Below are 25220 nucleotides of genomic sequence, written 5' to 3' on the forward strand. Positions count from 1 at the left end.
TAAATGATTCGGCGTTCAGCATGAGCAGCCGTCTGCTGTTGTTTGCTGGTGATCCCGAAGTACACGGCAAGGTGTCGAAGTTGTGCGGCTGTAGGGAGATACAAGATGACTTAGACAAAATTTCCATTTGGTGTGACGAATGGCAGATAACCTTAAATGTGGAAAAATGTAAGTTAATGCGGATGAGTAGAAAGAACAGACCTGTCCAGTTTGACACAGTCAAGATGTCTAAATATCCGGTCGTAAGGTTGCAAAGCGAGATGAAGTGGAACGATCATTTGGAAACTGTAATAAGGACGGCAAAGGGTCCAACTCAGTTTATTGGGAGAATTTTAGGAAAGAGAGGTTCACCTGCCAAGGAGACCGCATATAGGACGCCTGTGTGACCTGTTCTTTAGTACTGCTTGAGTGTTTGGATCCGTACCAGATTGGAAGTAATTCAGCGGCAGGCTGCTAGATTTCTTACCAGTAGGTTCGAAAAATACGTAAGTGTTACGGAGATGATTCGGAAACTCGAATGGGAATTCTTGTAGGGAAGGTGGCGTTATTTTCGAGAAACACTATTGAGAAAATGTAGGGAACCGGCATCTGAAGCTGACTGCCAAACGGTTCTGCTGCCGCCAACAAACATCGAGCGTAAGGACCACGAAGATAAGATACGAGGAATTAGGGCCGGCCGCTGTGGCCGATCGGTTCTATGCGCTTCAGTCCGGAACCGCGCGACCGCTACGGTCGCAGGTTTGAATCCTGCCTCGGGCATGGATGTGTGTGATGTCCTTAGGTTAGTTAGGTTTAAGTAGTTCTACGTTCTAGGAGACTGATGGACTCAAATGTTAAGTCCCATAGTGCTCAGAGCCATTTGAAACATTTTGAGAAATTAGGGCTCATACAGAGGCGTACAGACAGTCGTTTTCCCCTCGTTTTATTTGCGAATGCTACATGAGGGGAAACGGCAAGCAGTGGTACAGGATACTCTCCGCCACGCACCTTACGATGGTTGCGAAACAACTATGTAGTGTAGATGTACATGTTAACAACTGTAACTACACTATTGGCCATTAAAATTGCTACACCAAGAAGAAATGCAGATGATAAACGGGTATTGATTGGACAAATATATTATACTAGAACTGACATGTCATTACTTTTTCACGCAATTTGGGTGCATAGATCCTGAGAAATCAGTACCCAGACCCACCACCTCTGGCCGTAATAACGGCCTCGATACGCCTGGACATTGAGTCAAACAGAGCTTGGGTCGCGTGTGCAGGTACAGCTGACCATGCAGCTTCAGCACGTCACCACAGGTCATCAAGAGTAGTGACTGACGTATTGTGACGAGACAGTTGCTCGGCCATCATTCACCAGACGTTTCCAGTTGGTGAGAGATATGGAGAATGTGTTGGCCAGAGTAGCAGTGGAACATTTTCTGTATCTAGAAAGGCCTGTACAGTACCTGCAACATGCGGTCGTACATTACCCTGCTGAAATGTAGGGTATCGCAGGGATCGAATGTAGAGCCACGGGTCGCAACACATCTGAAATGTAACGTCCACTGTTCAAAGTGCCGACAATGCGAACAAGAAGTGACCGAGACGTGTAACAAATGGCACCCCATACCATCAAGCCAGGTGATACGCCAGTATGGCGATGACGACTACACGCTTCCAATGTGCGTTCACCGCGATGTCGCCAAACACGGATGCTACCATCATGATGCTGTGAACAGAACCTGGATTCATCCGAAAAAATGACGTTTTGCCATTCGTGCACCCAGGTTCGTCGTTGAGTACACCATCGCAGGCGCTCCTGTCTGTGATGCAGCGTCAAGGGTAACCGCAGCCATGGTCTCCGAGCCGATGGTCCATGCTGCTGCAAACGTCGTCGAACTGTTGGTACAGATGGTTGTTGTCTTCCAAACGTCCCCATCTGTTGACTCAGGGATCGATACGTGGCTGCACGATCCGTTACAGCGATGCGGATGAGATGCCTGTCATCATGCCTGCTAGTGATACGACGCCGTTGGGATCCAGCACGGCGTTCCGTATTACCCTCCTGAACCCATCGATTCCATATTCTGCTAACAGCCACTGGATCTGGACCAACGCGAGCAGCAATGTCGCGGTACTATAAACCGCAATCGCCATAGGCTACAATCCGACCTTTATCAAAGTCGGAAATGTGATGGTACGCATTTCTCCTCCTTACACGAGGCATGACAACAACGTTTCACCAGGCAACGCCGGTCGACTGCTGTTTGTGTATGAAAAATCGGTTGTAAACTTTCCTCATGTGAGCACGTTGTAGGTGTCGCCACGGGCGCCAACCTTGTGTGAATGCTCTGAGAAGCTAATCATTTGCATATCACAGCATCTTCTTCCTGTCGGCAAAATTTCGCGTCTGTAGCACGTCATCTTCGTGGTGTAGCAATTTTAATGGTGAGTAGTGTGTATAGCGCAGAGAATATGTACCACATTTCTCTCTCTTTGTTTGGAAGTAATTTAGATTACCCAAAAAAGTTAAGGCCAATAAATAATTAGGTGAACCTGCTTCGGTCCGTTCCACGCACCCCGTCTGAGTGTAATCCGTTGCAGCCTGGAGTGGGACGCTGCGTGGCCGATGCCGCCCCCGCACAGCACCGGCAGCTCCGAGCCAATTCGCGTCACGGCGCGCCCTTGTGTGCAGTTCAGGACTGGCCCTCTGGCGGGCGGCGTATTTAAGTTCCTGCCAAGTCCCCCGTCCGCCGATCGATAAAGGACTCATCGCCGGAGGTAACAATTTCCTTTATGGCGCCCTCGCTGTTTCATTTATGCGATCGCTTCAGTGCTTTGCGGTCTTCTGCAGTGCCGAAAACCATTTGCATACGTAACTGAGAGGGCGTATCGTACGTAGACTGGGAAGTTTCACAGCTGCTGAGGAATGACGTCTAGCGTTTTCTCAGAAAATTACGTAACTGAAGTTGTAACATACCATAGTTCTCCTGACGGCAACACAAGTCTTCCCGTTTAGTTCAGGGGTCTGTATAACGATGTCACCCTTCTTTATCGTAAAGTTAATTCTATTATCGATAACGCGCTCATCTGAGCATTTTTTGATCTGCCACCGTTTCATTGTTAGTTGTCTTGAAATCGATGATACAGTTGAGAGAAGTACACGTAACTTCTCTTCTGCTGGTGGATGTTAAAGCGGGCAGACGCACAGTGATGCGCACTGACTTTTTGTAACAAATTTACTTCAAAGAATGCTGAGTGGTACTTCAGTTTGGTGTGAGCTGCATTAATTATCCACCTGTTGAAATGTTCAAATGTGTGTGAAATCTTATGGGACTTAACTGCTAAGGTCATCAGTCCCTAAGTTTACACACTACTTAACCTAAATTATCCTAAGGACAAACACACACACACACCCATGCCCGAGGGAGGACTCGAACCTCCTCCGGGACCAGCCGCACAGGCCATGACTGCATCGCCTAGACCTCTCGGCTAATCCCGCGCGGCTATCCACCTGTTGAGTATTTTATACTGATGTCGTTATACGAACAACAGAAGGAGTATTATGCAAGTGAAGGAAAAGGTTTCTTCAGTCAGTCATACTGAACTTTATATAAGATTACATACACAGGTAAAATCCATAAGACTGCCACTCTGCTGTTGAGAGCAACGACGTTGTTTGACAGAAAGTGAACTTATTACACCATTGCACAAAGCATTAAGTATTTATGAGTAAATAAAACATTTACTACTGCTTTAATTTCCTTTTAACTGACTAGCATACCTTACAGTTCACAGTGTATGTGACAGAAAATTGTGTGCAGCCTTTTTCCTAGAGTTAGAAGTAGGAATGGAACTAAGAGGTTTGTATAGCCCGTCAGTTTTAAATTTCATTGCAGATTAGTACGAGTTAGGAAAGGGCGGTCCCGATTGATTGTCGCATAAAACTGAAGCTAATGTCAAGATTTTAACGGTTGATTTGCTGTAATTGTGGTGTAGGGACTGAATAAGAAAGAATTAAGGGAAGAAAACTTGCGTGAAAGTTCATCAGACTGTCGTCGAGGAATGTAGCAGGTGCTGATTAATGTTTTGTGACTACGAGACACCACCTGCTGTTGAGCCCCTGATTCGTGCGCCGGCCAGGTTGAGGTGGGGGGCAGAAGGGATGGCGATGCGAGGGCACACAGCAGGCCCGACTCTTTGCCGCAGTGCTGCCACCGTTACGATTGCTGTGTGCCAATACGAAAGCAGAGGCGACACACGCAGAAACGTTGGTAGCGCTCGGAGACAAGTTGATGCGTTCCGAATAGTCGATTTTCTTTGTTATTTGCAGCACCAGTAAAAAATGGCCATGTTATAGCGGGAAACGGTGTATAAATGGGACTGCCTCTGACAGATATGACAGATGAGATGCAAAGGAGCTGTCTGTGTCAGTTGATGATGATGATGATGATGATGATGATGTTTGGTTTGTGGGGCGCTCAACTGCGCGGTCATCAGCGCCAGTACAAACTCCCAATTATTACACACTCCAATTTTTCTCACAGTCCAATGTAGCCACTGTCACGAATGATGATGATGATGATGAAATGATTAGGACAATACAAACACTCAGTCCCCGGGCAGAGACAATCCCGAACTCGGGACCCCGTGATGCAGAGGCAGCAACGCCAGCCACTAGACCACGAGCTCCGGACTGCCTGGCTCACTTTGCAGAAGCTTTTGAACACGAAAAGGCGGCTAGAGTACAGTTATCGAAACACGTAAGGGCACAGGATCTTATCGAATTTTCGAGATGAGTAATGCTGTAAAACGATATATTAATGTAGTTTTTAGCAGCAGTGTAAATAGATGTTGAAAATGTTACTGAATTCCATTGTTTGCTGTTGTAGAAAACATAATACTAGAGTGTCGTCGACCATTTAGTGACTTTGCGGGTCGATTAGCAAGTACATACTTGCACAGATAAACACATTAGCGCATTCAAGATTTAACCGTGTTGGCGATAGGATACCACTGCACAGTTATCGAAATCCTTGCGGTAATATACATTTTGTGTTAGCAGAAGAGCCAACACCGTGTTGCGATTGGAGGCCGAAATGCACACGTTTTAGCTCAAGCAGGTAGCGTGAGGAGGGAAGAACTATACTAACGTGAGGTCTGGAACATGACAAGGAATGAATATTCAAAAAGCGGACGTAATTAGTTTGATACTTAACTTTAATCCATTGATGATGGACGTCGCTCTTAACGGTATATGATTCACAATATTATCTGTTGAGAATACATTCTTGAACTAATTACAGCGCCTTGCTAGGTCGTAGCAAATGACGTAGCTGAAGGCTAAGCTAAACTGTCGTCTCTGCAAATGAGATCGTATGTAGATAGTGAACCGTCGCTAGCAAAGTCGGCTGTACAACTGGGGCGAGTGCTAGGGAGTCTCTCTAGACTAGACCCGCCGATTGGCGGCGCTCGGTCTGCAATCACTGATAGTGGGGACACGCGGGTCCGACGTATACTAACGGACCGCGGCCGATTTAAAGGCTACCACCTAGCAAGTGTGGTGTCTGGCGGTGACACCACAATACATATACTACTGAAGCATCTAGGGGGTCAGATCCTAGTGTGGACTGTGGATTGTGCTACGTCCGCTAAGTATTAATTGAGGAAGAGAAAAAAGATCTGCTTGCTCGCTACACAGGTAAGTAGAGGAACTATTTTGGCGCAGGGCTCGTCTAGTTACGAGAACCCAGAAATCGCAGCTGTTGTGTGGACATGCCGCGATGGTGGCAATAAGAGAGACCTGCAGCTCCCAAAGGCCTGCTGAGCGGTCGGACCACAGGCAGCTGTTTCAGAAGTACACGATACGAGGCTCTCTTTGCAAAGTGAGTTGCGGCACATGGCCGCGCTTCCGATTTCGGGGCGGGCGCTTCGTGACCTGCCAACATTTGAGACATGGGGTGTGGGACGGACGCTGCGAAGCGCCACGAATTGTTTGCCGCCGCTTCTTGGGGCGCGTCTCGTGCTGTCGGTAGCGCGCGACACGATCGCCTCCCTTCACCCTGTGTAATCAGGAGTTCCCTGTGAAACGCGTGCGTCTTCTTCTGGAACGCCTCCATCGAGTAGTAGTCCACGTGCGCGCACAGTGTGAGAGTTCAACCAACACCGACTCGGCGCTTGTTGGTGACGTCACGTCAGCTAGGGACGGCAAACGCCAGGTCTGTTGCAGGCAAGAACGCCTGGGCGTGCTTATCACTATAAATCTCTTATTTTTCGACAAACTGTTTGGTATTGTTTTGGATTCTGCAGTTTTATTTAGATGAAAGATTTTCTTACAAATGAGGATCATAGTTCTGTATTACTGCAGCCTGTCGAAACAAACATAGATCAATATGAGAAGATGCTTTGCGCCATTGCAAGCTTCGGGAATTTTACATTGAAGAAACTATATTTACTTGATCCATTTTGTTATCGAAACTTACCCCAACCCCCTTACAATGAACTCGTTTCTTTTATTTATTTATTTATTTTCGTTTGACATCGTCACTGGAAATGTGACTAATTTACATGTGTAAATGTCCAACTGTTGCCAGTCATTAGATTACAGTCGTTTTCAACGAAAGGAATTCTAAATAGGAAACAAAATAGCTTCATACCTCGAAAATACTGCTGAGCTTAAACTTTTTTCAACATGCACATTAGAAAATATAAATATTCCCCTCTTGCAACTGAAAGGAGAAACTTTATAAGATAAAAAAAAATTATTTGATAAAACAAGTATCTCTCTTTTTGCCTCTTCTTCTGTCCCCCACCCCCTCCCCCAACGTGTACAATCGCAAGATATTTCATTAACATTTAGTGCTCCTCACCCCATAGTCAACCAAGATACATAAAGAAGAGCACCAATATGTTCACAGTTTCTTGTAAAAGCAGCCCAGTACAAACGTAACTTCCGCAGATTTACAAATAAGGTAAAGAAGCACGAATTCTGTTGCTGCTGGACCGTGAAGTTGTTTTTGTGTCAGTCCTTAAAACAGGCAATAATTTAAGTTCAGGAGTACACTACTTGTTAAGAAGTGTAATGAATTGCACAATTAATTGATTGCAGAAATCTCTCAGAACAATGTGAGTCGGTCAACTACCGCCAATAGTTTCACATTTTCCTGTGTCAGGGAGGGAGACACCACCATTATGAGTGTGCCTGCAATAGACCTGACGTTCGCCGTGCCTAGCTGACGTGACGTCACCAACAAGCGCCGAGGCCTACCTTTCAGTCAGTGTTGGTTCAACAGACCGCGCACAACCAGTGCTGGCTGATCTGGTGTCTGGTGTGCCGCAGGACTCGGCGTTGGGGCCGGGACGATGCTCTGCGCTCGGTCCACAGCAGGCGTGACAGGCGTAGACCTCGCACCGATCTCCATCTACATCTACATGATTACTTCGCAGTTCAAAATCAAACGCCAGGCAGAGGTTTACCAACCACAGTCAAGGTACTTGTCTACCATTCCCTTCTCTCGAAGAGTGCGCGGGAAAAACGAACAGTCACATCTTCCTGTGCCAACATTAACCTCCCTTTCTTTACTGTCGTTCAGCAAGTAATACCCGACATTTTCCTCTCAGAACACACTTATTGTTCAGAGTCATAATTTGGTGACAAGAGACAGCAACATGTCTTTTCCATGTCCTATTTTTCTACTTAGTCTCCATCCCGTTCTATGGCCGTACGCCAACACTGGAAGAGCATGTATTCCCTGCTGGTAAAAGCTCTTCTCCTGCAGGCGCAGCCATGTTACACTGCATGACTGACACTTTCGTCATCTTCAAAGTGTGTTCCCCGTAGATAACCTTTTTCTATTTTCTTTTTGGTCATCAGTCTTCTGACTGGTTTATGCGGCCCTCCACGAATTCCTCTCCTCTGCTAACCTCTTCATTTCAGAGTAGCACTTGCAACCTACGTCCTCAATTATTTGCTTGACGTATTCCAATCTCTGTCTTCCTATACAGTTTTTGCCCTCTACAGCTCCCTCTAGTACCATGGAAGTCATTCCCTCATGTCTTAGCAGATGTCCTATCATCCTGTCCCATCTCCTTATCAATGTTCTCCACATATTCCTTTCCTCTCCGATTCTGCGTAGAACCTCCTCATTCCTTACCTTATCAGTCCACCTAATTTTCAACATCCGTCTGTAGCACTACATCTTAAATGCTTCGATTCTCTTCTGTTCCGGTTTTTCCATAGCCCACGTTGCACTGCCATACGATGCTGTACTCGAGACGTACATTCTCAGAAATTTCTTCGTCAAAGTAAGGCCGGTATTTGATATTAGTAGACTTCTCTTGGCCAGAAATGCCTTTTTTTGCCATAGCTAGTCTCCATTTGATGTCCTCCTAGCTCCGTCCGTCATTGGTTATTTTACTGCCCACATATCAGAATTCCTTAACTTGATCTACTTCGTGACCATCAGTCCTAATGTTAAGTTTCTCGCTGTTCTCATTTCTACTACTTCTCATTACCTTCGTCTTTCTTCGATTTACTCTCAAACCATACTGTGTACTCATTAGACTGTTCATTCCGTTCAGCAGATCATTTAATTCTTCTTCACTTTCACTCAGGATAGCAAGGTCATCAGCGAATCGTATCATTGATATCCTTTCACCTTGTATTTTAAGTCCACTCCTGAACCTTTCTTTCATTTCCATCATTGCTTCCTCGATGTACAGATTGAAGAGTAGGGGCGAAAGGCTACAGCCTTGTCGTACACCCTTCTTAATACCAGCACTTCGTTCTTGGTCCTCCACTCTTATTATTCCCTCTTGGCTGTTGTACACATTGTATATGACCCGTCTCTCCCTATAGCTTACCCCTAATTTTTTCAGAAGTTCGAACATCGTGCACCATTTTACACTGTCGAACGCCTTTTCCTGGTCGTAAAATCCTATCAATGTGTCTTGATTTTTCTTTGGTCTTGCTTCCATTACTAACTGCAACATCAGAATTGCCTGTCTCGTGCCTTTACCTTTCGTACAGCCAAACTGATCGTCATCGAGCGCATCCTAAATTTTCTTTTACATTCTTCTGTAAAGCAACTTGTATGCATGAGATGTTAAGCTGATTGTGCGGTAATTCTCGCACTTGTCAACTCTTGCCGTCTTCGCAATTGTGTGGATGGTGCTTTTCCGGAAGTCAGATGGTATGTCGCCAGAATCATACATTCTACAGACTAACGTGAATAGTCATTTTGTTGCCACTTCCCCCAATGATCTTAGAAATTCTTATGGAGTGTTATCTATCCCTTCTACCTTACTTGATCTTAAGTCCTCCAAAGCTCTTTTAAATTCTTATTCTAATACTGGATCCCCTATCTCTTATAAATCGACTCTTGTTTCTACTTCTATCACATCAGACAAATCTTCTCCCTCATAGAGGCTTTCAATGTATTCTTTCCACATATCCGCTATCTCCTCTGCATTTACCAATGGAATTCCCGTTGCACTCTTAATGTTATATCACCCATGCTTTTAATGAACCGAATGTTGTTTTTGACTCTCCTGTACGCTGAGTCTGTCCTTCCGGCAATCTTTTTTTTTTTTTTTTTATGTCTTCACATTTTTCCTGCAGCCATTTCGTATTAGCTTCCCTGCAGTTTTTATTTATTTCATTTTTCAGCGACCACATTTTTCCTGCAGCCATTTCGTATTAGCTTCCCTGCAGTTTTTATTTATTTCATTTTTCAGCGACCACATTTTTCCTGCAGCCATTTCGTATTAGCTTCCCTGCAGTTCTTATTTATTTCATTGTTCAGCGACTTGTATTTATGTAGTCCTGAGTTTCCCGGAACACTTTCGTACCTCCTCCTTTCATCGATCAATTGAAGTATTTCTTCTGTTACCCATGGTTTCCTCGCAGTTATCCTCTCTGTGCCTATGTTTTCCCTCTCAACTTGTGTGATGCCCCTTTTTAGAGATGTCCGTTCCTCTTCAACTGTACTGCCTACTGAGCTATTCCTTATTGCTGTATCTATAGCCTTAGAGAACTTCAACCGTTTCTCGTCATTCCTTAGTACTTAAGTGTGGTGTCACCGCCAGACGCCACACTTGCTAGGTGGTAGCCTTTAAATCGGCCACGGTCCGTTAGTATACGTCGGACCCGCGTGTCGCCACTATCAGTGATTGCAGACCGAGCGCCGCCACACGGCAGGTCTAGAGAGACTTCCTAGCACTCGCCCAGTTGTACAACCGACTTTGCTAGCGATGGTGCACTGTATACTTACGCTCTCATTTGCCGAGACGATAGTTTAACATTGCCTTCAGCTACGTCATTTGCTACGACCTAGCAAGGCGCCATTATCAGTTACTATTGATATTGATTCAAGTATCGTCAGACCGACGTTCACCACTAATGGGATAAAGTTAAGTATTCCACCAGCTACGTCCGTTTTTCTAAATTCTAATTTCCTTGTCCTGTTCCAGACCTCACGCCAGCCTGCGTGAGCTAAAACGCGTGCCTTTCGGCCTCCTCTAGTAACACGGTGTTGGCTCTCCTGCCAACCAAAACACTTAAGTTTCCAACTTCTTTGCGTATTGATTCTTCCTGACTAATGTCTTAAACTTCAGCGTACTCTTCATTACTACTATATTGTGATCTGAGTCTATCTGCTCCTGGATAGGCCTTACAATCCAGTATCTGATTTCGGAATCTCTGTCTGACCATGATGTAATCTAACTGAAATCTTCCCGTATCACCCGGCCTTTTCCAAGTATACCTCTTCCTCTTGTGATTCTTGAACAGAGTATTCGCTATTGATAGCTGGAACTTGTTACAGAACTCAATTAGTCTTTCTCCTCTTCCATTTTTTGTCCCATGCCCATATTCTCCTGTGACCTTTTCTTTTTCCCCTACAACTGCATTCCAGTCCCACATGACTATCAGACTTTCATCCCCCTGTACATATTGTATTACCCTTTCAATATCGTCTATGTCCTCAGCTTGCGACGTAGGCATGTATACCTTAACTATCGTTGTCGGTGTTGGTTTGCTGTCGAATGTGGTACGAACAACTCTGTCATTCAACTGTTCACAGTAACATACTCTCAACCCTATCTTCCTATTCATAACGAATCCCACTCCCGTTATACCATTTTCTACTGCTGTTGATATTAGCCTATACTCATCTGACCAGAAATCTTTGCCTTCTTTCCACTCGACTTCACTGAACCCTACTATATCTATATTGAGCCTTTGCATTTCCCTTTTCAGATTTTCTAGTTTCCCTACCACGTTCAAGCTCCTGACATTCCACGCCCCGAATCTTTAACCGGCCCAAAGAGATAGAAGTGCGAGGGTGCCACGTCTGGAATATAGTAGGGTGGACGAGGCAACCCAATTTGGCGATGGGTTGCTGGGTTCTCAACTTGTGTGTGAGCGTGCATTATCGTGTTGGAGCAAGATTTCTGCTGGATTCTTGTCCGATCGAACACGTCGGAAATGGTTCTTGAGTTTATTCAGAGTCTTCACGTATGCCTCTGAATTGATGGTTGACTCCCTTGGCATCACATTCACGAGAAAGACACCATCACAATCCCAGAAGACTGTCACCATAACTTTTCCGGCAGAGGGGGTTGTCTTGAATTTCTTCTTTTGTTGTGAATGAGTATGATGCCACTCCATGAACTGCCTCTTTGTTTCCGGCGCAAAATGGTGCACCCAGCTTTCGTCCCCCGTAACGATCCGTGACGGAAAGGCCTCTCCGTCGGTATCAAAACGCTCCAACAATTCATATGAAATGGCCTTTCTTTGAATCTTGTGGTCCGCTGTGATCATTCGTGGAACCATCGTGAGCACCACTTTGAATATCCGAGAGTCTCGATCGTTGCACACGCAGTTCCAAAGCTGACCGACAACTGCAGAGCCAGTTGTCGACTTGTGAAGCGCCGGTCGGCACAAATAATGGCATCCGCATGATTCAGCGTGTCTGGAAGAGTGGTTGTGAGAGGACGTCCCGAGCGTGGCTGTTCATGGAGCTCTGTTTCTGCATTTCCTGACGCTGTAACTCTCTTTACCCGTCGCCCAGCTGTACTGTCAACTGGAGCATCACCATACACTGCACACAAATGTTTATGGATGTTCACCACGGTTTCTTTTTCTGCGCAGAAGAATTCAGCCTAACAGCACGCTGCTTGTAACGTGAGTCGTATGAAGACGCCCTTTTGACCCTGTACTACGGATCTGCTATCTGACAGAACGGTTCGAAACTTCACTGGCGCACAGAACAAACATCAAATGTGAAGCACCAAAAAGGTTCAAATGGTTCAAATGGCTCTGAGCACTATAGGACTCAACTGCTGAGGTCATTAGTCCCCTAGAACTTAGAACTAGTTAAACCTAACTAACCTAAGGACATCACAAACATCCATGCCCGAGGCAGGATTCGAACCTGCGACCGTAGCGGTCTTGCGGTTCCAGACTGAAGCGCCTAGAACCGCTCGGCCACCACCGGCCAGCCCTTAGGCATGCAAATTGATTAGAAATCGTTTCTGAGGTACGGTATCAGAAGCCTCATGAAAATCTAAAAGTATGGAACCAATTTGACGTCCCCTGCCGATAGCACTCATTACTTCCTGAGGATACACATCTAGATGTGTTTCACAAGAACGATATTTTGTGGATGCGTGCTATGAATCTGACAATCAATCTTTTTCTTCGAAGTAATTCATAACGTTCGAACACAGTATACGTTCCAAAATCCTGGTGCAAATCGATGTTAGTGATATGGATCCGTAATTCACCACATTACTCCTCTTTCTTATTGATGTGACCTGTGCAACTTTCAAGTCTTTAGGTACGGATCTTTCTGTAGCTAGCAGTTCTATATGATTGCTTATTTTGAAGCTTCTGTAGAAGCATATTCTAAAAGGAATCTCCCTGGTATGCAATCTGGACTTGACGTCTTGCCCCTTATTAGGTGATCTAATGTGCTCCGCTACGTCGTGGATATCTACGTCTAACAATAAGTTACTCATCTTGGCAGTTGTTCTTGATTTGAATTGTGGAATATCCTGTTACTTAGTGAAGGAATTTCGGAAAGCCGTGTTTAGTAACCCAGCTTTAGTGGCACTGTGATCAGTAACTTTATGCATTGCTATCACATAGAAAAGGCGTTTATTGTGTCTTGCCGCTAAAGGAATTTATATACGACCAGAATCTCTTTGGGTTTTCTGCTGGATGTCGAGACAGAGTTTTGCTATGGAAACTATTAAAAGCACTCGCACTGAAGATCACGTTAAGTTTCGAGATAGTGTAAAACGTCGCCATTGTTGCTGCACTTACGGGACCTTGGCCGACGCACTTAAGACGCGATTAAGCAGTTAGCTACGTGGACCCTGACGTGTCACACAAAAGGAGAGGAATCAGCACGAGCCAGTGGAACATCCCGAGCAGTTAACAACCTGTCCAGATCGACGGAAGCCCAGTTCAGTAGAGAAGAGCCGTACTCCTAGGTCGTAGTGGGCTAGCGTGGCGCCAGCACGTACTGGAGCTGCGACGGCGGGCGCTGGATTCCAGTGCTGGACGCCAGCGTCTGCCGGGATGCACGGGCCGAACACACGCAGCAGGTACAGCCCGAACAGCATCGAGCGCTGCGGCTGGAGTTACAGCTGGCAAATGATGACTCCGCGCCGCGACTACAGTTTTTGTATTGTATTGTATTACCGCAGTCCGCTCACCCCACCGCTGCCCCACAACGAACCCAGGGTTATTGTGCGGTTCGGCCCCCAGTGAACCCCTCCGGCAATGTCTCACACCAGACGAGTGTTACCCCAATGTTTGTGTGGTAGGGTAATTATGGTGTACGCGTACGTGGAGAACTTGTTTGCGCAGCAATCGCCGATTCGTGCCGGGGACCAGGCGCTCCTTCCTGCCCGGAAAGCCGTGCGTTAGACCTCACGGCCAACCCGGCGGGCTGACTGCAGTTAACTCGTAGCTGTTCCCCACCTCGGCAGACAACTCGGTTCTTTCAGTAGAAAGCATGGCATTCGTAGCAACACCACATGCAAACAACTGGACACAAAACCCATCGCAGATTACAAGATAACGAGCATCTGAATACTCAAGGAGCTAAAAGGATCGTAGTCCCCAACTGGACTCAACACAGACCATATTATGAAACTTCCTGGCGGATTAAAACTGTGTGCCCGACCGAGACTCGAACTCGGGACCTTTGCCTTTCGCGGGCAAGTGCTCTACCAACTGAGCTACCGAAGCACGACTCACGCCCGGTACTCACAGCTTTACTTCCGCCAGTACCTCGTCCCCTACCTTCCAAACTTTACAGAAGCTCTCCTGCGAACCTTGCAGAACTAGCACTACTGAAAGAAAGGATACTGTGGAGACATGGCTTAGCCACAGCCTGGGGGATGTTTCAGGAGTGCTAGTCCTGCAAGGTTCGCAGGAGAGCTTCTGTAAAGTTTGGAAGGTAGGAGACGAGATACTGGCAGAAGTAAAGCTGTGAGTACTGGGCGTGAGTCGTGCTTCGGTAGCTCAGCTGGTACAGCACTTGCCCGCGAAAGGCAAAGGGCCCGAGTTCGAGTCTCGGACGGGCACACAGATTTAATCTGCCAGGAAGTTTCGAATCAGCGCACACTCCGCTGCAGAGTGAAAATCTCATTCTGCAGACCATATTATGTTTGACTGTGGTGTCTTGCGGTGCATTTTCCCTTCACGGCGCTGCTTATCTGACGATTATTGTGAACGAAGCAGTGATTATAGCGAATAAAGTAGTGCGTGACCAACAGAGGTTTACCTCCAATTTAATTCTCCATAATTTACTCCCGGCCTCAAAATCAAGTGCTCTTTCATTCTCTGTGATCAAGGATAATGTTGATTCTCTTCAACTGCTCTGCCATAAATATGCAGTCTGACCAGGAACGACGTCTTCCAGAACCACAATGTTCTCCAGTCGAAAGGACTTGGCAGATGACAGAGTGGGCAGCGAGCGCTATCAGACTAGGCACATAGGCACCAGACAATCCTCGACATTTGAACGGCCTCTTTCTCGTTCTACAGCACCAGAAGCGGATAATCGTCGGCGTACTGCGATTAATCTTTCTAACAAGGCGTTGAATGGGCGCACAGTATCGGTACTGGAGAAAGGTTTAAATTTTTCGCCCACTCGCAAGAGACTTCCTGTCACAGAGTTCATATGCTCTATAGAACAAGCAATACACAGCCTACCCGAGGATCAAGCAGAGGAAATAAGCCAAGAAGTGTCGCACACATTACGTCGGGCTCGACCACCGCGGGATAACATCTCTTCCGCAGAGAGAGCAGCCATTCGTTCGCTTAGGAATGATGGTGAAGTAGTAGTTTTACCAGCTGACAAGGGGAATGCCACGGTTGTAACGATGCGGGATGATTATGTCCTAAAAATGGATTTACTTCTCAACGACCCGGCGTACAGAAGACTATCCAATGACCCCATAGAAAGGATCAAGCGTACAACATTTTCACTGTTGAAAAAGAGTTCGTTGTAAGAAGATTTACGTAAGAAACTTCATCCTGGTGCTGTCGTTCCGCCTATGTTGTATGGCCTGCCTAAGTTGCGTAAGGAAGGGATTCCTCCAGGCCCTATTGTTAGTAATTTGGGTGCACCCACTTATAACCTGGCAAAGTATTCATCATCTGCTCTCACTCAATTTGATGGCATCTTTGAAGTTGAGTCCTTCAGATCTGTTAGTGAGTTTCGATGTGGTATCCCTAATTACACGAGTCCCTTAGTTTGATCAGTGAAAAACTGGATGAAGAGCTGGTGAAGCTTTGTCGTCATGTGCTGAGGTCCACGTATTTTTTATTTAACGGTAACATTTTTGAACAGAATGACGGAGTGGCTATGGGTAGTCCTTTGTCACCCATAGTCGCCAATTTATTTATGGAGGAGTTCGAGGACATGGTACTGAAAACTTCAGCTTTGCAACCAACGTGCTTCTGGAGATACGTGGACGATACCTTCTTCGTCTGGCCGCATGGACGTGATGCTCTTAACAGATTTTTGGACCACTTCAGCTGTCTTCATCCCCGTATTAAATTTATTATGGAGGATGAAAATGAGGGGATGCTTCCATTTTTAGACGTTATGGTTTATAAAAAACCAGATGGTACTTTGGGACACAGTGTTCACCGAAAGCCGACAAGCACAGATTGGTATCTGCACCCTAAGAGTTGTCATCCACCACACCAACGCAGTGGCGTCCTTAGGACTTTGGTACGGAGAGCATATGCCATTTCCGACGCAGACAGCTTAACCCAAGACTGTTTTTAAGGAAAATGGATACACCGACAAGCAGATTCGTCGGGTTATGGAGTTTGGACCATCTCCTGAGGTGTATGAAGAGGAACATAGATCTGTGGCCTTTCTTCCTTATGCTGGAGGCTTATCGTTTAAGATTCGACGAATTATAAGGAATGTTAACATTAAGTGTGTGTTCCGTCCACCTTCTAAGATTAGGGCTCTGCTCGGCTCTGTGAAAGATGATTTGGGGCTTAGGAAACCCGGTGTAGACAAAATTCCGTGTCAATGTGGGAAAGCTTACATTAGCCGATCGATTCGCACAGTGCATCACAGGTGTGTGGAACATCGCCGTCATACGAGGCTACAACAGCCGGAAAAATCGGCGGTAGCAGAGCACTGCCTAAGTGAGGGACACAGTATGAAATTTGATGAAACTGTGGTAGTCGCCAACATTTCCGGTTTTTAGAACAGTGTCTAAAGAGGCGATTGAAATTAGGTTGGCTGGTAATTTAATCAACATAGACAATGGGTTTCCTCTTAGCAAGACGTGGAATCCTGTATTATCTCGCGTCAAAACTGAACGTTCTTCGGTGCGGCCCTGAGTGCGATATATCGTTGCCAGCAGTGTTTCACTAAGGGCGGCGCCACCTCCCTGTCCTGGAAGGTAGAAACCGTGATGGGCGGCGCATGCGCCGTGTACTGAACAGTGGCCTATATAGGACGTCGACTTGCAACCTGGCGTCAGTTCTCAGCGGGACTCGTCAGCAGAAGAAGCATTTTCCTGAAGATGGCGACCAGTTGGATCCCCGAAATATCGAGTCAAGTCGATTTTAGGATCGTGCAGCAAACCCGAAGAGACTTTCAAGTGAGTGCTTTGTTGTGAAACAGAACATTTTGGAAATTTGTGGTAAGTGTCTAATGGACCAAACTGCTGAGGTGATCGGTCCCTAGGCTTACACATTAATTACTCTAACTTAAACTAACTTACACCAATGACAACACACACACACACACCCACACACACACACACACACACACACACACACACATGCCCGAGGGAGGACTCGAACCTCCGACGCGGGAAGCCGCGCGAACCGTGACAAGGCGCGTCACGCCACACGGCGTTTCAGACAGAGGCACCAGTGACACTGACCTGGACGCCGTGGTCGGGCCGATGGAGGGCGTGCAGGCGCGCCGCCGTCAGCTCCCTGGCGCCGTCCAGCTGGAGTTCCAGCTCCACGGGCTGGCCGTGGCGGCTCTCGTTGTGCCAGCCGACCCACCGCCAGTCTGCAGGGCAACACGGAAAGAGCACATCAGTGTCCACACGTAGAGGCCGACAATGGACGGCACATAACTGGCGGAATCAGCAAGAAACTGTGCAGAATGATCTAGCTGTCAGGCCAACGACGTGCGAAAGTGGAAGCAGAACTTATGCGAATAACACCGTTTGCATTCGGATTAAAGCGGGCAGTACTGAGGGAATCAGACTAGGAAATGCAACACTAATGACAGTAGATCAATTTTGTTATTTGGACAACAAAATAACAGATGATATCAGAACTAGACACTATGTATTTGGTATACTGGGTATACCAAAGAAAACATTTCTGAAAAAGAGAAACTTGATAATTCGAATATTAATTAAAGTGTTAGAAAGTCGTTTTTGAAGCTATTTCTCCAAAGTGTATTCTCGTACGGGAGTGAGACGTACACGATAAACTTTCGCACAAGAAGAGAGCAGAAGTTGCTGAAATGTGGTGCGGCACAAGAATGCTGAAGTCAGGATGGATAGATTGAGCAACTAATGACAAGGTTCTGGATCGAACTGGACGAAAAAGAAATTTATACGACATCTTGACAAGAAAAGGGATCGATCGATGAGATACAAGAAGGAATTGTCTTTACTTCTTCAGCAAAAGAGTTCTACTGCAAATCGACATTAATGTGGAACCAGGAAAAAACTTCAGGGAAGCGCACCTGTTCAGCGCAGATCTGTACAGCCGTAAAAGGTGGACCGACAGAAATAGAAGGAAGCAGATGAAGTCTGGTGTTATCGAAGATATTTAGAAATTAAGTGGCCAGGTCAAGTGCGAAATGAAGAAGTACAAAAAGAAGTGTTGAGGATAGAAGATAATGGTAGACATTGGATATAGTGGGATATATGGTGTGATCGAGAACGAAGTGCCCAGGTTAGAGAGGGTGCAAGACAGGGGCGTAATCTTTTACCCTTCATCGTCCCGTCTGTGCATCGAAGAAGCAGTGACGGAAATGAATGAATGGTTCCTGATTGGGATTACAGTTCAGAATGGAAAGATACAAATCACAGAATTTGTTGATGACATTGCTGAACTAAATGAACGTGAAGTAGACTTAGGAAACCTGTTGAACAGAACGTAAAATCAAAATTGGAGGCCACGCATCTGAAGATGTGAAATATTTCTGCTACATTGTGAGCAAACGACCCATGACGGACGGAGTAAGGAGGATCTACAAAGCACTGCAGTACAGGCGAAGAGGGCACTCCTGGTCAACAGAACTCTAATAATACCAAACATCAGCCTTAATTTGAAGAAGAAATTACTGAGAATGCACTTTTGGTGCACAGCACTGTATGGCAGTGAAACACGGAGTGGGCAGAAGTGCAACATAAGAGAATGAAGCTGCTTGAGAAGTGGTGCTAGAGAAGGGTAGTCAAAATAGATGGTCCGATGATAAGTAATGAGATAAGGAAGAATTTGGAAAACAGTATGATAGGACATGTCTTAAGAGATTAATGCATAACGTTCGTGGTACCTGAGGGAGATTTAGGGGGTAAAAATTGTAGCATAGGCAGGGGTTGGTCATATATCGAACAAGTAACTGAGGACGTCGGGTGGATGTGGTAATCTCAGATGAAGGCGCTGGCAAAGAAGGGCACTTAGCGGATGGTCGCATCAAACCAGTCGAGAAACTGACGCGAAAAAAATAATCTCTAGCATCCATAAATAATTAACCTTACGGTAGAAAAAGTAACGGAGGAAAGAGATAAGGAGTCAGGAAGACTAGGATGTGTGAAATAGGGTGTATTGGCCCCTGGGTAAAATAGTTACATGGAGATGAAAAAATCGACACGTTACATGGGGGACGATGGAGGACAGCATGAAACCGGTCGACAGAAAGAGTTACAAGTTCCTGTATTTCCACCTGATTTGTCGCTTTCTCTTTACACGATGTTCCGACAACTTCCCTAAGCGTCTTGCGCAGGCGTCGTCGCTCGCCTTGTAGACTCCTGCATGTTGCACGCCGTTCACAGTTCGGTAGGAGCGAGCGACGAAGTCAGCACCGGACCCTAGGAAACGTTACTGAGTTTGTTTACCTCTGGTGGTGGCCAGAGACCACGTAGCGATACAGAGCAGTGGCAGGCCCGTAATATGAATCCTTCCGGTTACTGACATGACTCGCTGGTCACTAGAGAATACAGGGTGTTTCAGAAAGGTCTTTACATACGTTAAATAAATTTATTGAAAGAAGATATAGAGCTGGGTTTAGTGTTATTTTGTAGGGAAACACGTCAGGTTTTTGACCTTAAACTAAAGACGTTGTATGTGGCTTCCGTTGGTTATCCAGCACACGTCCCAAAGGAAGTCAGTTTCTTCCCAAACTCGCTGCAGCATTGCGGGTGCAGCTTGCTCAGTGGCGGCGTACATTCTTGCTCTAAGTTCATGTAGAGAAGCCGGCACAGGAGGTACAAACACGATATCTTTGATGAATCGCCACAAAAAAATCGAGTCGTATCAGGTCTGGGTAACGTGGGGGCCACGCAATCGGCGCATCACGGTCAATCCATTCACCTGGAAAGCGGTCACTCAGAAAATTCCGGACGTCAACCAGGTAGTCGGGTGGTGCACGGTCTTGCGTGAAGTAAACATTTCGTTCTTGGTCATCCTTATCGATCTGTGGTACCCAAAATTGTTGTAATATATACAGATACACTATCCCGTTGATGGTTCCCTCACGGAAAAACGGGGCAGTACCCTTTGTTCTAGCTCAATGCACAAAAATCGTTCATTTTAGGGCAATCACGAACGTGTTGCAATATTTAATGTGGATTTTCACTGCCCCAAATCCTACAGTTACGTGTGCTAACCTTGCCACTTAAGTGAAAAGTCGACAAGTGAAAAGTCGACACGTCAGAAAAGATGATTTTGTCCAAGAAATGTTCATCCTCACGTGATTGATTTAACATACCCGCACAGAAGTTCTTGCGAGCAATTTTATCACTTGTATTGCGTGTATGATCGTCCATCTGTACGGCTTCAAATTCAAACGGTTTCTCAACACACACCAAACAGTAGTATGTGGGATTGGCAGTTCGGGAGATGCACTCCGGATCGATTTCGTAGGGCTGCTGGCAAAACGTTGTCTCACTCGCTCAACAACGTCGTCAGGCGCGCTTGTACGACCTGATGATTTCCCCTGTCTTACCGAGCGGCCTGTTCCTACAAAACGTTTATGCCACTCACAAACTGTAGGCCTACTAGGAGGATCTATAGCACACTTGTTACGGAGATTTCGCTCAACTGTTGTCGCCGACTTCGATTCTTCAAACGGAAACGCACAGCTAGCACGCCCGGATCCAGTGAAGGCAACCATCTTTAACGCAAATGCCGCTAGTGCTCTTCACGGCGTGATTCGGCACTAGCGAACTATGCGAAACAAAACTTGATGTATTTCCCTACAAATTGACACTATAATCACCTCTGTAGGTACTATGAATTAATTTTTATGACTTTTCAAAATTTTAAAAACCTTTCTGAAACACCCTGTATTCTAAAATTGTGGAACCCCCCCCCCCCCATTTTTTGTTTTCTGAAGAACGCAATCGATTTAGGAAAACGTGTCAGTATAGTCTATTACTATAAAAGTGTGCAACTGTTGAAACCGAAATAGTGCATGTGGCCTCATTACATTCTTTTCGATTTAGAGAATATTAACAAATCAATTAATTCATGATCCCTACCAGATTTCAAAAATAATTTCACAGTTAATGCTTTATTATCTAAAAGGACCTTAAAACTGGAAGGCAGTTACATGAGACAAGTATGTAAAGCTCATATTAATTACAGTTAAGGGAGAACCTGCTGCCTTATTCATTTATTTCGAATATAAGTTTTACTTTTAAGCATATTCATAAGTATTAAATTCCTAATAATCCGCGTACCACCAGATAGGTCGAGCGAAAGTAATATTAGCTCTATTTTTAAAGCCAGAATTTATAAACAGTTCGGTTATAGCACCAACGAAAGTTGTCTGAACATTGTATGAAGAGAAAATGGCGACTATGCTTGTTGACAGTGAGTTTCGGCGAGAAAGCGTGAAATATCACGCCGACAGACTGACGATTTTTTTCTGTAATGTTGTGTACAGTGAGGAGGACACAATTGATAAAATATTGGTGGGGGTGGCAAGTTCCTATAGGATCAAACTGCTTAGGTCATAGGTCCCTAGACTTAGACACTACTTAATCTAAGTATTTTATTTTATTTTTTAAAAATACAATCTACATCGGTTGAATATGCTAAAATTTTTACATCCATTACTTCAAGATCTAATGAAGTCGGTAACTTTTTATATAGAAGGCTGTGGATTGGTATGTTATAAAGGCCAAATTACGTGTTTGTATTGGTAGGACTGTCAAAAACAGTATCGTATCATTTCATAATATAAATATACGTTGTATGTCGAAGTGATAACGTTTTTCCGAGAAAAAGTGATAGGTTGGTAAATCTTTCAAAAAGTAAAGTATGACGCCAAAACGAAGCGTTTTTTAAAAACGTGGTTTTCATGGTAATAGATTTTCGAATAAAGGGAAACATTGCGTTCAACATGTGGCGTGTGAAGTTACAGACAGTGAAATACAGGCAAACTCGTCAGTGTCTACAGAAACACCCATTTGTACTTCGAAGATTAAAATAAAATTTTGTGATACAGAGTTTTGTAAAAACGAAAGTGATGTAAATGGTAGGTTAGGTTATATTCTGATAGATTTATACATCCTAACAAGGGTGTTAGGTGAATGTGTGCGGAGGACCAGTTAGTTTACATGAAGACAGTGAGGTATCAAATGGACTAGCCAGGAACTTTATCATTAATTGTGCAAGTTGTAAATAAACTCAATGATTTTGGAATCCACCCCCATGAACCATGGACCTTGCCGTTGGTGGGGAGGCTTGCGTGCCTCAGCGATACAGATGGCCGTACCGTAGGTGCTACCACAACGGAGGGGTATCTGTTGAGAGGCCAGACAAACGTGTGGTTCCTGAAGAGGGGCAGCAGCCTTTTCAGTAGTTGCAGGGGCAACAGTCTGGATGATTGACTGATCTGGCCTTGCAACACTAACCAAAACGGCCTTGCTGTGCTGGTACTGCGAACGGCTGAAAGCAAGGGGAAACTACAGTCGTAATTTTTCCCGAGGGCATGCAGCTTTACTGTATGGTTAAATGATGATGGCGTCCTCTCGGGGAAAATATTCCGGAGTTAAAATAGTCTCCCATTCGGATCTCCGGGCGGGGACTACTCAAGAGGATGTCGTTATCAGGAGAAAGAAAACTGGCGTTCTACGGATCGGAGCGTGGAATGTCAGATCCCTTAATCGGGCAGGTAGGTTAGAAAATTTAAAAATGGAAATGGATAGGTTGAAGTTAGATATTTCGGGAATTAGTGAAGTCCGGTGGCAGGAGGAACAAGACTTTTGGTCAGGTGAATACAGGGTTATAAATACAAAATCAAATAGGGGTAATGCAGAAGTAGGTTTAATAATGAATAAAAAATAGGAGTGCGGGTAAGCTACTACCAACAGCATTATTGTGGCCAAGATAGACACGAAGCCCATGCCTACTACAGTAGTACAAGTTTATATGCCAACTAGCTCTGCAGATGATGAAGAAATTGATGAAATGTATGCTGAGATAAAAGAAATTATTCAGGTAGTGAAGGGAGACGAAAATTTAATAGTCATGGGTGATTGGAATTCGAGAGTAGGAACAGGGAGAGAAGGAAACATAGTGGGTGAATATGGATTGGGGGAGAGAAATGAAAGAGGAAGTCGTCTTGTAGAATTTTGCATAGAGCATAACTTAATCATAGCTAACACTTGGTTCAAGAATCATAAAAGAAGGTTGTATACATGGAAGAATCCTGGAGATACTAGAAGGTATCAGATAGATTATATAATGGTAAGACAGAGATTTAGGAACCAGGTTCTAAATTGTAAGACATTTCGAGGGGCATATGTGGACTCTGACCACAATCTATTGGTTATGAACTGTAGATTAAAACTGAAGACACTGCAAAAAGGTGGGAATTTAAGGAGATGGGACCTGGATAAACTGAAAGAACCAAAGGTTGTACAGAGTTTCAGGGAGAGCATAAGGGAACAATTGACAGGAAAGGGGGAAAGAAATACAGTAGAAGAAGTAAATACAGTAAATGAAGCAGGCAAAAAGGAATACAAGCGTCTCAAAAATGAGATCGATAGGAAGTGCAAAATGGCTGAGCAGGGGTGGCTAGAGGACAAATGTAAGGATGTAGAGGGTAAGATAGATACCGCCTACAGGAAAATTAAAGAGACCTTTGGAGAAAAGAGAGCCTTGGGAGAGCCAGTCCTGACAAAATACCATCTGGTGAGCAAGATGTATGAGACAGGCGAAATACCCTCAGACTTCAAGAAGAATATAATAATTCCAATCCCAAAGAAATCAGGTGTTGACAGACGTGAAAATTACCGAACTATCAGTTTAATAAGTCACGGCTGCAAAGTACTAACGCGAATTCTTTACAGACGAATGGAAAAACGGGTAGAAGCCGACCTCGGCGAAGATCAGTTTGGATTCCGTAGAAATGTTGGAACACGTGAGGCAATAATGACCCTACGACTTATCTTAGAAAATAGATTAAGGAAAGGCAAACCTACATTTCTAGCATTTGTAGAATTAGAGAAAGCTTTTGACAATGTTGACTGGAATACTCTTTTTCAAATTCTAAAGGTGGCAGGGGTAAAATACCGGGAGCGGAAGGCTATTTACAATTTGTACAGAAACCAGATAGCAGTTATAAGAGTCGAGGGGCATGAAAGGGAAGCAGCATTTGGGAAGGGAGTAAGACAGGGTTGTAGCTTGTCCACGATGTTATTCAATCTGTATATTAAGCAAGCAGTAAAGGGAACAAAAGAAAATTTCGGTGTAGGTATTAAAGTCCATGGAGAAGAAATAAAAACGTTGAGGTTCGCCGGTGACATTGTAATTCTGTCAGAGACAGCAAAGGACTTGGAAGAGCAGTTGAACGGAATGGACAGTGTCTTGAAAGGAGGATATAAGATGAACATCAACAAAAGCAAAACGAGGATAATGGAATGTAGTCGAATTAAGTCGGGTGATGCTGAGGGAATTAGATTAGGAAATGAGACACTTAAAGTAGTAAAGGAGTTTTGCTATTTGGGGAGCAAAATAACTGATGATGGTCCAAGTAGAGAGGATATAAAATGTAGACTGGCAATGGCAAGGAAAGCTTTTCTGAAGAAGAGAAATTTGTTAACATCGAGTATAGATTTAAGTGTCAGGAAGTCGTTTCTGAAAGTATTTGTGTGGAGTGTAGCCATGTATGGAAGTGAAACATGGACGATAAATAGTTTAGACAAGCAGAGAATAGAAGCTTTCGAAATGTGGTGCTCCAGAAGAATGCTGAAGATTAGATGGGTAGATCACATAACTAATGAGGAGGTACTGAATAGAACTGGGGAGAAGAGGCGTTTGTGGCACAACTTGACAAGAAGAAGGGACCGATTGGTAGGACATGTTCTGAGGCATCAAGGGATCTCAAATTTAGCATTGGAGGGCAGCGTGGAGGGTAAAAATCGTAGAGGGAGACCAAGAGCTGAATACACTAAGCAGATTCAGAAGGATGTAGGTTG

The 25220-nt window shown here is 45.0% G+C and overlaps 1 protein-coding gene across 1 annotated transcript in view; it reads right to left on the reverse strand.

Annotated features, from left to right (window-relative positions):
* The window catches only part of LOC126481698 (discoidin domain-containing receptor 2-like), a 337607-nt gene that overhangs the window by 157694 nt on the left and 154693 nt on the right, over positions 1 to 25220 (reverse strand). The window contains exons 6-7 of the mRNA XM_050105647.1: positions 17427 to 17560; positions 13437 to 13625 (exon numbers count right to left, since the gene is read on the reverse strand). Coding sequence (XP_049961604.1) covers positions 13437 to 13625; positions 17427 to 17560 — 323 coding nt within the window. The remainder of the gene's footprint in view (positions 1 to 13436; positions 13626 to 17426; positions 17561 to 25220) is intronic.

The sequence above is a fragment of the Schistocerca serialis genome, chromosome 5, assembly GCF_023864345.2.
Source record: "Schistocerca serialis cubense isolate TAMUIC-IGC-003099 chromosome 5, iqSchSeri2.2, whole genome shotgun sequence".
NCBI lineage: Eukaryota > Metazoa > Arthropoda > Insecta > Orthoptera > Acrididae > Schistocerca > Schistocerca serialis.